The 12500-nt window shown below is 44.2% G+C and overlaps 1 protein-coding gene across 3 annotated transcripts in view; it reads left to right on the forward strand.

Annotated features, from left to right (window-relative positions):
* The window catches only part of LOC128700552 (lactadherin), a 408199-nt gene that overhangs the window by 170272 nt on the left and 225427 nt on the right, over positions 1–12500 (forward strand). For all 3 annotated transcript variants that reach the window (XM_053793825.2, XM_053793826.2, XM_053793827.2), the window contains exon 3: positions 3124–3323. In XM_053793825.2, the coding sequence (XP_053649800.1) occupies positions 3124–3323 (200 nt within the window). The remainder of the gene's footprint in view (positions 1–3123; positions 3324–12500) is intronic.

Consider the following 12500-nt stretch of genomic DNA (forward strand, 5'->3'; position numbering starts at 1 on the left):
GTGAGGGGGGGTAGGGGTTGAGTCATGGCTCTTCCGCTTATCTTCTTGCTAACATTTAGTTGAAGGTAAGTAACTTTCTCTTGATATTAACCACTGCATGATCAACAGTATGATTTTGCACGCTGCTTCTGGGGACTTACTTATTTAAGAGGCGCGTAAGTTTCCCTCTCTCCTAATATAATATTTATTTTTGTCTGGTTTCTTAAGGTGAAGTCTAGGATCTTGATTCATGGTATTACTTAACAAATCTTTGTGAGCTTTGTTCAGACCTCTGCAGCACAACTGTCCTCAGAGATTTGTTAAGTTATACCATGAATTAAGATCCTGGACTTCACCTTACGAAAACAGACAAAGCGAATGAGATAGTAATTATGGACAAGGTAGATTATAGGGGAAAATAACATATTATTAGAAAACAGGGGATTCGGGGCGGGGGGGGGGAGGTCATCGCCCCGTGCCCGGTCTTAGACCAGGCCTCCTGAATTATAAAGGGAATAATACAGGATTAAAGTCTAACAAGAAACACACATGAAAGTAAAGATAGGTGTATATCTTGTGTCAGCAGAATTCAGTAAGGTTTATCTGTGATCTTACGTGTTCGTGGGACAAAAACGGAAACAGCAGAACTTCCCAGAGTGCAAAACATTTAACAGGCTTCATTTTCACACTCACACAACAGTAGTGTGGTAGTTCCCTGGGTTACTGCTGGATATCATCCTAGGATCAAATACTCCGAACTTAGAAAACTTTGTGTAGTGGCTCTCATTACCGTCATCAGTATAGAGTAATTTAAACATTGTTGTGATCCCCGGATAATCAATTTACATTAATTTAGAAACTTGATTTAATTTCATGTATAGTTGACAAGAGTGAATGACCTGCTCTCCCGACTCTAACGTTGCTCTGACTGACTCTACTGACCTACTGAGGAAGATACGTGTGTAACAAAGGTAATCAGTCCCTCAGCCTTGGTATAAGTTGACCAGTTTTAGATCCATCTTTTGAACAGCTCAAAACTACACCTGTACTTCTGCTGTCTCCAGTATTGCAACTCACCTCTGCATGCAACTGAAGACGTCTGCAGGGAAGGCGAAACTTATCGTCGGTAGAGACACCTAAGAGTTGTACATGTGTTTTATTCAACACTAAAATTAGTGTGTACTGTCTCTCTGAGCAATGGTAGCAGCTACCATAACACCATGTTATCCAGTTCACCAGTTACCATAACACCATGTTATCCTGTTCTCCAGTTTCCATGGCACCATGTTATCCTGTTCAGCACCATATTGGGCAGTTAAGCAACCTTTACTACTGAATCATGGTTATAACCATAACCATGATTTTTAAAGAGGTGGACCCATAAGCCAGCGAAAGGCCTCGGTCAGATTACCAAAAACTCCAGCTGAGGGTCATCATATGACTTAAGACCCGCGTCAGGAAACACTAGTCCTGTTTCCTGGCAAACATTATGCAGCCTCCACACCTCAGCTGCTGAGAGCCAGGCCACAGTTCTCTCTAACACTGTTTCTCCAGCAGCTGAGATAACTCACGGAGGTTGTTTCTGGATTTTGCTCAGTGGCCGATTAAGGCCATATTTTTTTTTTTTTGAGACGGTCTGCCGTCTCATTCTCCTTTATAAAAAACATTGAAAATGTCAGTAAAAGTTGCGAACTCTTGTCCCAGTGAACTGGTCACATATTTCTGTGATTTCATTCTATTATATACAGTCACGTGTTTAAAAACATGAGCACTCTTTGATGATTAGCGTGTGTAGATGTTGCACTGAGAGCTTGCTAGCTTGTTATACGCTTTACTAAATGATGTCAGAGCTCACTGGATTGGTATAGAGCTTGTCAGACTATGTCAGAGCTCAGTGAAGGCGTGTACATCTAACCAGACGTTGTCAAAGTCTCGTAAACAGCTTACCAGACACTGTTAGAGCTTCCTGCTTGATTGTAGAGCTCGCCAGACGCTGCATGAAATATACGAGTTATTATGTCACTTCTCTGGCGATGGTAGAGCTTTGTGGGTGATTATACAACCTGCGAGTCTATATTATAACAGGAAGCAGGGTAAGAAAGGGAGAGAAAGAGGAAAACAAGAAGGAAGACGAGGAGGGAGATGATTAGGAAGAAGAGGAGCAAGGGGAAGATAGGAGTAGTGATAACGAGAGTAAGTTTATGAATGAAAATATATGCAAAAAAAAAAAATGGTTTTAAAGTAGCCTTTTGTGTTTTTATGTGGAAAAAAAATCGCTGGGGTAGAAGTAAGTCCAGGAAAGTAGCTGCTGATGAAGACTATTGTAACGGGTACTCTTGTGTTGCGTTCTGTGTGACGAGTTGATGTTGGTAGTGTTGATGCTTGAAAGATTGACGACTGAGCAGCGTTGCATCAGCTAGCATCAGCATTCACTCTGTCATTCACTCTGTCTCACACTGGCTGTCATTCACTCTGCCTCACACTGGCTGTCATTCACTCTGCCTCACACTGGCTGTCATTCACTCTGGTTAACAATGACTGTCACTCTGGTTCACAACGACTGTCATTCACTCTGCCTCACAATGACTCATTCATTCTGCCTCACACTGACTGTCATTCACTCTGCCTCACACTGACTGTCATTCACTTTGCCTCACACTGGCTGTCATTCACTCTGGTTCACAACGACTGTCATTCACTCCGATTCACAATGACTCATTCATTCTGCCTCACACTGACTGTCATTCACTCTGGCTCACACTGACTGTCATTCACTGAGAGAAGTGAGGCGTACAGAGGGTTACATATCTCAGTATACACTATTCAAAAGTTTTTACTGGGGCTTATATACAACAGTTTACAGTGAGAAATGCAGTGTATAAAGAGAGGTCATAAATCTAAGTATATATGCACTTGATAAAGTGTATATACAGTATATATATTTCTTTAAGTGTTTTTGAACCATTAGATATACTCTTAAAGCTTGCTTTAATAACTTTATTCTGCATTAAAGTATTCTTGCATGATGGTGTACATGTGGCATAGCCTTGAATAACTTTCTTATAGGCAATATAGCTCTATACACCTAACAAAACAACCTATTTAGGCACCTGTGAGCACCTGACTAACACATGACATCTCCAGGATGCTCCACTCCGCTGGGGATGACCTCGGGAGATGTGCTGGACTGGCAGATCTCAGCATCCTCGTCTTATCCTTCCGTGTGGGATCCAGGATGTCACGTCAAATACGCTCGTCTGCACCAGCCTAATGGCAAGGCTTGGTGTGCCGGTAGGAAGGCAGCAGGAGAGTGGGTCCTCGTTGATCTGGGTGTTCCTGCTAAGGTAAGATAGTAGTCTGGATGGCCCTGATGGGGTGTGAAAGGAATGTGGGTCTTCCTGCTAGGGTAAGATAGTAGTTTGGATGGCCTTGATCGGGTATGTGGGTTTTTCTGCTAGGGTAAGACAGGAGAGTGTTTGTGTTCCTGCTACAGTGAGATTGGAATGTGTGTTCCTGATAGTCTTGATGGGGTAAGATAGGAATATGGGTGCTGTAGCTGGGGGGAGAAATTTAGCTGATAGTACAGGCTAAGGTAAGAAACTTAGAGTTCTGTCAGGATACAAAAAGAGGTCCTGAAACCCCATAACAGGTGCTGGGACCCACACCAAAGGTATGAAAGACTCCTGAGTGTTGGTATAGAGCAAGTGAATCGGTAGCTCCATCAAAGATATAAAAACGGGTATGTCACTGCAGGGATGCCCCTTCCAAGGCTGAAGACAAGTTTGGGTTCCGCTGCCACGGCTGAAGACAGGTTTGCGTGTTTCTGCCAAGGCTGTAGACTAGACTGGGGAGATCAGTGATACGGTTGGTGACGAATCTAGGGATACCTGTGTTAAGACCATATACAGGTTTGGAGGAGCCCCTGTCAAAGACCATAAACGAGTCTGGAGGGGTCCCTGTCAAGGCTATGTACGGTCCATGTCAAAGTAGGATTTGAAGCTGAGCAACGATAGCTTTTTACCCGTAAAATCGAACGAGTTTTAGTTTTATGGAATCTCGTCCAGCAACGTACTGGGAGTAACCCGGGATGGGCGACTTATCGCTTCCAGATCCTCATAGCTGCGACTCCTGGAGTGAGCTAATAGTTACTTCCAGATCCTCATAAATGCAATTCTCGGAGTGAGAAACATGTTTTCATGTTAGGTAAGATTAAGTTATAAATAGTAATGAGCGGCTGTCATTAAATTGATAGAATGGATGTGGACTCGTGCCATGGTACCAGACTCACTACATTCCAGGATTCCGTCCAGTCTTCTCTTTGTTCAATATTAGGCTAGACCAGGTTATATAGATAAATGGTTCAGAGAACCGACAGGATGATGAATTAGATACTTGTGCAAACACTTGGGTATCTTTATTGTCGAAACATTTCAGCAACCAGTGGCTTCCTGGTTCCAATACAGAGAAGAATAGTTGAAGATCAGAAGAAATTTGAGGTAATTAGTCCCTCAGCCTGGAGTTGATGTGATCAGTCCTACCTGAGAACTCTAGAACTGCAGACACATTCATCACCTTCAAAACTACCATTAGAAAACATCTTATCTCCCTGATACACCCCGTCAACTAATTACACGAATACCACCTGGTGGTTCACACTTCCTCACCCATTTGACCATAAACGAGTCAAGGACCATAAACGAGTCTGGAAGGGTCCCTGTCAAGGCTATGTACGGTCCATGTCAAAGTATTGTGTATATATCAATCTCAATCTTAAAATAATGAATCCTAACTAGGCATAAGTTGGCCTGTGATACTCCAATACTGAAACTATGTACTGTGCCAAAACAAAAGCATTCACATTGCTAAACTCACAAACTAGTATTTAGTCACTTAGCCATAATACCAACTTACCTCATAATTTTTAATATTTTAAAATAAAGAATTAATCTAAGTCTGCCCGAAATGCCTAGCCATGCTAGGCGTTCTAGTGGTACACTCTGTAATCATTATTTAACTACATGTAAACCACACAATAACAAATTCTGTAAACTCAACATTGTAATCCTTATAGAGAATAAACTTTGAATTTGAATTTGAATTGAATCAAGAAAGATACCCAAGTGTTTTCACAAGTTTCTGATTCATAGATCAGGTTAGGTTAAGTAACATATATAAGTATAATATATAAATAAATAATATAAAAATAAATCTATATATCTACAAGTACATGTACAAGGTATACAGTCCTACCTGACATCAGTAATATACTACTATATAGAAAGCCGCTTGTTATGTTGAGCATTTCAGGCAAATTAGGTCAATTTTGTCCCAGGATGCGACCCACACTAGTCCCACTAAATAACATTTTGATACGGAAGATGAGGTTAGAATAGGTTAGTTTACTTTGATTTTAGGTTAATTTATGTAGGTTAATTTAAAAAAAAACTTATACAAAAAAAAAAGAAGATTTTGAGATCTGGTCTTTTCAAATTATCGTATAAGAATAACGAAGAAAGACTTACTTTTAAGAAATTTATTCTTTAATAGAAGTTACAGAATTTATATGGTACTACGATTACTTTTTTATACTGGTAATATTTCCTTTAATATTTTCATATTTCATTAAGAAAATAAGTGAAAAAAAAATATTTATACGAAAAACTAAAATATTTAATTTTCTATCCCTGTACCAGCGGCCCTTAAAACTGTCCTTTTAGACAGATATAAACATTGATATATAGACTGACACGCTAATACGTAGAAAGATAAATAAAGATAAATGATAAAGACTCAATACAACAGTAGAATTGATTTTTGTAGAGATACACAACGTCTCCTTCATACCCCTTGTTACTGACGTCTTCCATGACGCTGACAACAAGACGTCTGCAGAAATTCTCTCATTTAGCGAATAATCTTGACGTCATATGTGAACTCGGAAGTGAGGAGAGAGAGAGAGAGAGAGAGAGAGAGAGAGAGAGAGAGAGAGAGAGAGTGAGAGAGAGAGAGAGAGAGAGAGAGAGAGAGAGAGAGAGAGAGAGAGAGAGAGAGAGAGAGAGAGAGAGAGAGAGAGAGAGAGAGAGAGAGAAGGAATGATGCTGGAACGGAAGATACCTTATCTAACACTCACTCAGGATGTGAGGTGCCACTTGCCAGACGGATATTAAGTGGGTCGTGTTTTATGCTTCCCTGGCCGTTCACGACTCTTTATAGTGGTAACGTTGACGACTAAACAGATAAACACTATACAGGGAAACACTATACAGAGAAACACTATAAAGGGAAACACTATAAAGGGAAACACTATACAAGGAAACACTACATATGGCCACACTACACATGGCCACACTACACAATGCCACTCTACATAGGGCCACACTACACATAGTCACACTGCACATGGCCACACTACACATAGTCACACTATACAAGGAAACACTACATATGGCCACACTACACATGGCCACACTACACAGGGCCACTCTACATAGGGCCACACTACACATAGTCACACTGCACATGGCCACACTACACATAGTCACACTACACAAGGCCACACTACACATAGTCACACTACACATGGCCACACTACAGAGGGCCACACTACAGAGGGCCACACTACACAGGGACACACTACACAGAGTCACACTACACAGGGCCACACTACGCATAGTCACACTACACATGGCCACACTACACATAGTCACACTACACAGGGCCACACTACACAGGGCCACACTACACAAGGCCACACTACACATAGTCACACTACACATGGCCACACTACAGAGGGCCACACTACAGAGGGCCACACTACACAGGTACACACTACACAGAGTCACACTACACAGGGTCACACTACACAGGGCCACACTACACAGGGCCACATTACACATGGCCACAATACATAGGCCACAATATACATAGCCACACTACACAAGGGGCCACTACACAGGGCCTCACTACACATGGCCACACTACACGTGGCCACACTCTACATGGACACACTACACATGAATACACTACACAGGGGTACAACCAGAGTAAAGTTGCTGCTTTCTGCCCGTCTTGTGGCATAAAAGTTTGTTTCACGCTGTCCTCGAAGTGGATCCAAGTGTGGTACTTTGACAATATTGGCCTTGTACATAACAGTAAGGCCACCCACATCCCTCCTGTGTTGAAGGCTCTGCTGAAATGACAGATCTATCCAGGATGGGTCCAGGCGAGAGATGAGACGTCTTGCTCTGTTCTCTACTCTGTCAAGCAGTCGCAGATGAGAGGGGGGGGGGCAGGCAAACCAAGAAAGTGGAGCATACTCAAGGTGTGAGCGTACTTGTGCCTCTCTCTCTCTCTCTTCTTTCTTTCTCTCTTTCCCTCTCCATCTCTCTCTCTTCATCTATCTCCATCTATCCCCCTTCCTCTGTCTCTCTTCCTCTCTCTCCTATCTCTCTCTCTCTCTCTCTCTCTCTCTCTCTCTCTCTCTCTCTCTCTCTCTCTCTCTCTCTCTCTCTCTCTCTCTCTCTCTCTCTCTCTCTCTCTCTCTTATACACAATCCCTACCCACTCCTTCTAATCCATCACTAATTACCCAGGCTCTGTAATCCACCACTCCCTCTACTCCGCTGAACTCTACCCACTCCCTCTAATCCATGACTCCCAACCCACTCCCTGTAATCAATCAGTCCCTACTCACTTCCTATTTTCCATCTTTACTCCTACTCCCACATACACACACACACACACACACACACACACACACACACACACACACACACACACACACACACACACACACACACACACAAACACACACACACACACACACACACATACACACACACACACACACACACACACACACACACACACACACACACACATACATACACACATGCACACACATATCGTACTCGCTCAAAAAATGAGATCCCAGAGAGCAGAATGAAAAGTCAGGGATCTGAGGAATAGTCTGAGAAGGAAAATTGGGCAGCAGAGCTTAAGATAAGGGAACAAAAGTGGGTAAGGAGGCTAGAAGAGCTTAGGAATAAAATGGAGGTCAGTATGGCTGCAGAGAGCAAGAAGTGGGAGCTACAAGCCACAGTTCCAGAGGCACAGGGCCACACACACAGGGCGACACACACACAATTAGGTGAGTACAGGGACACACTCACACACCCAGTAGCAATCAGTGAAGAGGCGGGGCCAGGAGCTATGACTCGACCCCTGCAACCACAAATAAGTGAGTACAAATAGGTGAGTAAACACACACACACACACACATACACACACACACACACACACAGGGACATACACACACACAGGGACACACACACACTCCCTCTTTCCTCAGGATTTGGTATCCCATTGGAAAGATAACAGATGCCATCTTTCCAATGGGATACCAAATCCTGAGGAAAGACAGAGGGAACAGGGGGGTTGGAGGAGTGGCATTGCTGATCAAAAATCGCTGGAATTTTGATGAGCTGGAGAGAGGAGACAGCAGAGAAGAAAGTGATTACATAGTGGGAACGCTTCACTCTGGAGGTCCCAAGGTGGTAATAGCAGTGATGTATAACCCACCACAGAACAGCAGGAGGCCAAGGCAAGAGTACGACGAGAGCAATAGAGCGATGGTTGACACACTGGCTAGAGTGGCCAGAAGAGCTCATGCATGCAGGGCAAAGCTCCTGATCATGGGTGACTTTAACCACAAGGAGATTGATTGGGAGAACTTGGACCTGCATGGGGGCCAAGATACATGGAGGGCTAAGATGATGGAGGTGGTACTGGAAAACTTCATGTACCAACACGTAAGGGACACTACAAGAGAGAGAGGAGAGGATGAACCAGCAAGGCTAGACTTAGTATTCACCTTGAGTAGTGCAGATATTGAGGACATCACATATGAAAGACCCCTTGGGGCCAGTGACCATGTGGTTTTAAGCTTCGAATACACAGTAGAGCTACAAGTGGAGGGAGAAGCAGGAAGGCCAGGACGAATGAAGCCAAACTACAAGAAAGGGGACTACACAGGAATGAGGAACTTCCTGAACGGGGTTCAGTGGGACAGAGAACTGGCAGGGAAGCCAGTTAATGAGATGATGGAATATGTAGCAACAAAATGCAAGGAGGCTGAGGAGAGGTTTGTACCCAAGGGTAACAGGAATAATGAAAAAGCCAGGATGAGCCCATGGTTCACCCAGAGGTGCAGGGAGGCAAAAACCAAGTGTGCTAGGGAATGGAAGAAATATAGAAGGCAAAGGACCCAGGAGAATAAGGAGAGCAGTCGTAGAGCCAGAAACGAATATGCACAGATAAGAAGGGAGGCCCAAAGACAATATGAAAATGACATAGCAGCGAAAGCCAAATCTGACCCGAAACTATTGTACAGCCACATCAGGGGGAAAACAACAGTCAAGGACCAGGTAATCAGGCTAAGGAAGGAAGGAGGAGAGACAACAAGAAATAACTGTGAAGTATGTGAGGAACTCAACAAGAGATTCAAAGAAGCGTTCACAGAGGAGACAGAAGGGGCTCCAGAAAGACGGAGAGGTGGGGCACACCACCATGTGCTGGACACAGTGCACACAACCGAGGAAGAAGTGAAGAGGCTTCTGAGTGAGCTAGATACCTCAAAGGCAATGGGTCCAGATAACATCTCCCCATGGGTATTGAGAGAGGGAGCAGAGGCGCTATGTGTACCCCTAACAACAATATTCAATACATCTATCGAAACAGGGAGATTGCCTGAGGCATGGAAGACAGCAAATGTAGTCCCAATCTTTAAAAAAGGAGACAGACATGAAGCATTAAACTACAGACCAATGTCACTGACATGTATAGTATGCAAAATCATGGAGAAGAATATCAGGAGAAGAGTGGTGGAACACCTAGAAAGGTATGATCTCATCAACAGCAGCCAACATGGTTTCAGGGACGGGAAATCCTGTGTCACAAACCTACTGGAGTTCTATGACATGGTGACAGCAGTAAGACAAGAGAGAGATGGGTGGGTGGATTGCATTTTCTTGGACTGCAAGAAGGCGTTTGACACAGTTCCACACAAGAGATTGGTGCAAAAACTGGAGGACCAAGCAGGGATAACAGGGAAGGCACTACAATGGATCAGGGAATACTTGTCAGGACGATAACAGCGAGTCATGGTAAGTGGCGAGGTGTCAGAGTGGGCACCTGTGACCAGCGGGGTCCCACAGGGGTCAGTCCTAGGACCAGTGCTGTTTCTGGTATTTGTGAACGACATGACGGAAAGAATAGACTCTGAGGTGTCCCTGTTTGCAGATGACGTGAAGTTGATGAGAAGAATTCACTCGATCGAAGACCAGGCAGAACTACAAAGGGATCTGGACAGGCTGCAGACCTGGTCCAGCAATTGGCTCCTGGAGTTCAATCCCACCAAGTGCAAAGTCATGAAGATTGGGGAAGGGCAAAGAAGACCGCAGACGGAGTACAGTCTAGGGGGCCAGAGACTACAAACATCACTCAAGGAAAAAGATCTTGGGGTGAGTATAACACCAGGCACATCTCCTGAAGCGCACATCAATCAAATAACTGCTGCAGCATATGGGCGCCTAGCAAACCTCAGAACAGCATTCCGACATCTTAATAAGGAATCGTTCAGGACCCTGTATACCGTGTACGTTAGGCCCATATTGGAGTATGCGGCACCAGTTTGGAACCCACACCTTGCCAAGCACGTAAAGAAACTAGAGAAAGTGCAAAGGTTTGCAACAAGACTAGTCCCAGAGCTAAGAGGTATGTCCTACGAGGAGAGGTTAAGGGAAATCAACCTGACGACACTAGAGGACAGGAGAGATAGGGGGGACATGATAACGACATACAAAATACTGAGAGGAATTGACAAGGTGGACAAAGACAGGATGTTCCAGAGATTGGACACAGTAACAAGGGGACACAGTTGGAAGTTGAAGACACAGATGAATCACAGGGATGTTAGGAAGTATTTCTTCAGCCACAGAGTAGTCAGTAAGTGGAATAGTTTGGGAAGCGATGTAGTGGAGGCAGGATCCATACATAGCTTTAAGCAGAGGTATGATAAAGCTCACGGTTCAGAGAGAGTGACCTAGTAGCGATCAGTGAAGAGGCGGGGCCAGGAGCTCGGACTCGGCCCCCGCAACCTCAACTAGCTGAGTACAACTAGGTGAGTACACAGAGGGACATGCACACACACACCCACACACACGGGGACACACACATAGGGACACACACACACACAGGGACACACACACACACACACACAGACACACAGGAGCTAAGACTCGACCCCTGCAACCACAAATAGGTGAGTACACATACAGAAACCCCCGCAGAAGGACTCCAACCGCGATAATCCCAACACAACTGCATCTTCTTGAAATGTAAGAAGACTTTCGATACTGTACCACACAAGAGACTAGTTAGAAAGCTAGAGGAGCAGACATGAATAGTAAGGAAAACATTGTAATGAATCAGGGAATACTTGACAGGAAGGAAACAATGAGTGTTGACACATGAAGAAGTGTCAGAGTGGGAACATGTGTTGAGGGGGGTTCCACAAGGGTCAGTCCTAGATCCAGTGGCGTTTCTTGTATATGTGACTGATATGTATGAAGGGATAAATTCAGAGGTACCCCTCTCTGCAGACGATGTAAAACTATTGAGGATAATACAAATGGACGAGGATCAAATAAGACTACAATCGAATCTGGACAGGCTACAAGTCTGGTCCGACAAATGGCTCTTGTAGTTAAAGCCAACCGAGTGCAGTCATGAAGCTTGGGGAAGGACAAAGAAGACCATAGAGGGAGTTCATGAGATGCACATCAGCCAAATAACCGCTGCAGCATATGGGCGTCTGGCAAACCTAAAATCAAAATTTCGACATCTACATAAGGAATCATTCATAACACTGTACATCGTGTACGTCAGGCGCACATTGGAGTATGCAGCACCAGTATGGAAAACACACCTAGTCAAAATACGTCAAGAAACTGGAGAAAGTGATAAAGTATGCAACAAGACTAGTCCCGGAACTAAGGGGCATGTCCTACGAAGAGAGGTTAAGGGGCCTCAATCTGATGACACTGGAGGATAGAAGGGATAGGAGGAACATTTAATGACGAATAAAATACTGAGAGGATTTAACAAGGTGGGCTAGGTCAGAATGTTCCGGAGATGGAACACAGGAACAAGGGGCCATGACTGGAAGTTGAAAACTCAGATGAGTCATAGGGATGCTAGGAAGTATTTCTTTAGTCTTATAGTTGTCAGGAAGTGGAATAACTTGGACAGTGAAGTAGTGGAAGCAAGATCCGTACATAGCTTTAAGAAGAGGCATGATAAAACTCTAGGAGCGGGGAGAGAGTGACCTAGTAGCGGCTAGCGAAGAGGCGGGGCCGAGAGCTGTGACTCTACCCCTGCAACCACATATAAATAAAGGAAACGTTTCGCCACACAGTGGCTTCATCAGTCCATACAAAGGAGAATCTTGAAGAACAGGAGGAG

The sequence above is a fragment of the Cherax quadricarinatus genome, chromosome 65 (assembly GCF_038502225.1).
Source record: "Cherax quadricarinatus isolate ZL_2023a chromosome 65, ASM3850222v1, whole genome shotgun sequence".
Lineage (NCBI taxonomy): Eukaryota > Metazoa > Arthropoda > Malacostraca > Decapoda > Parastacidae > Cherax > Cherax quadricarinatus.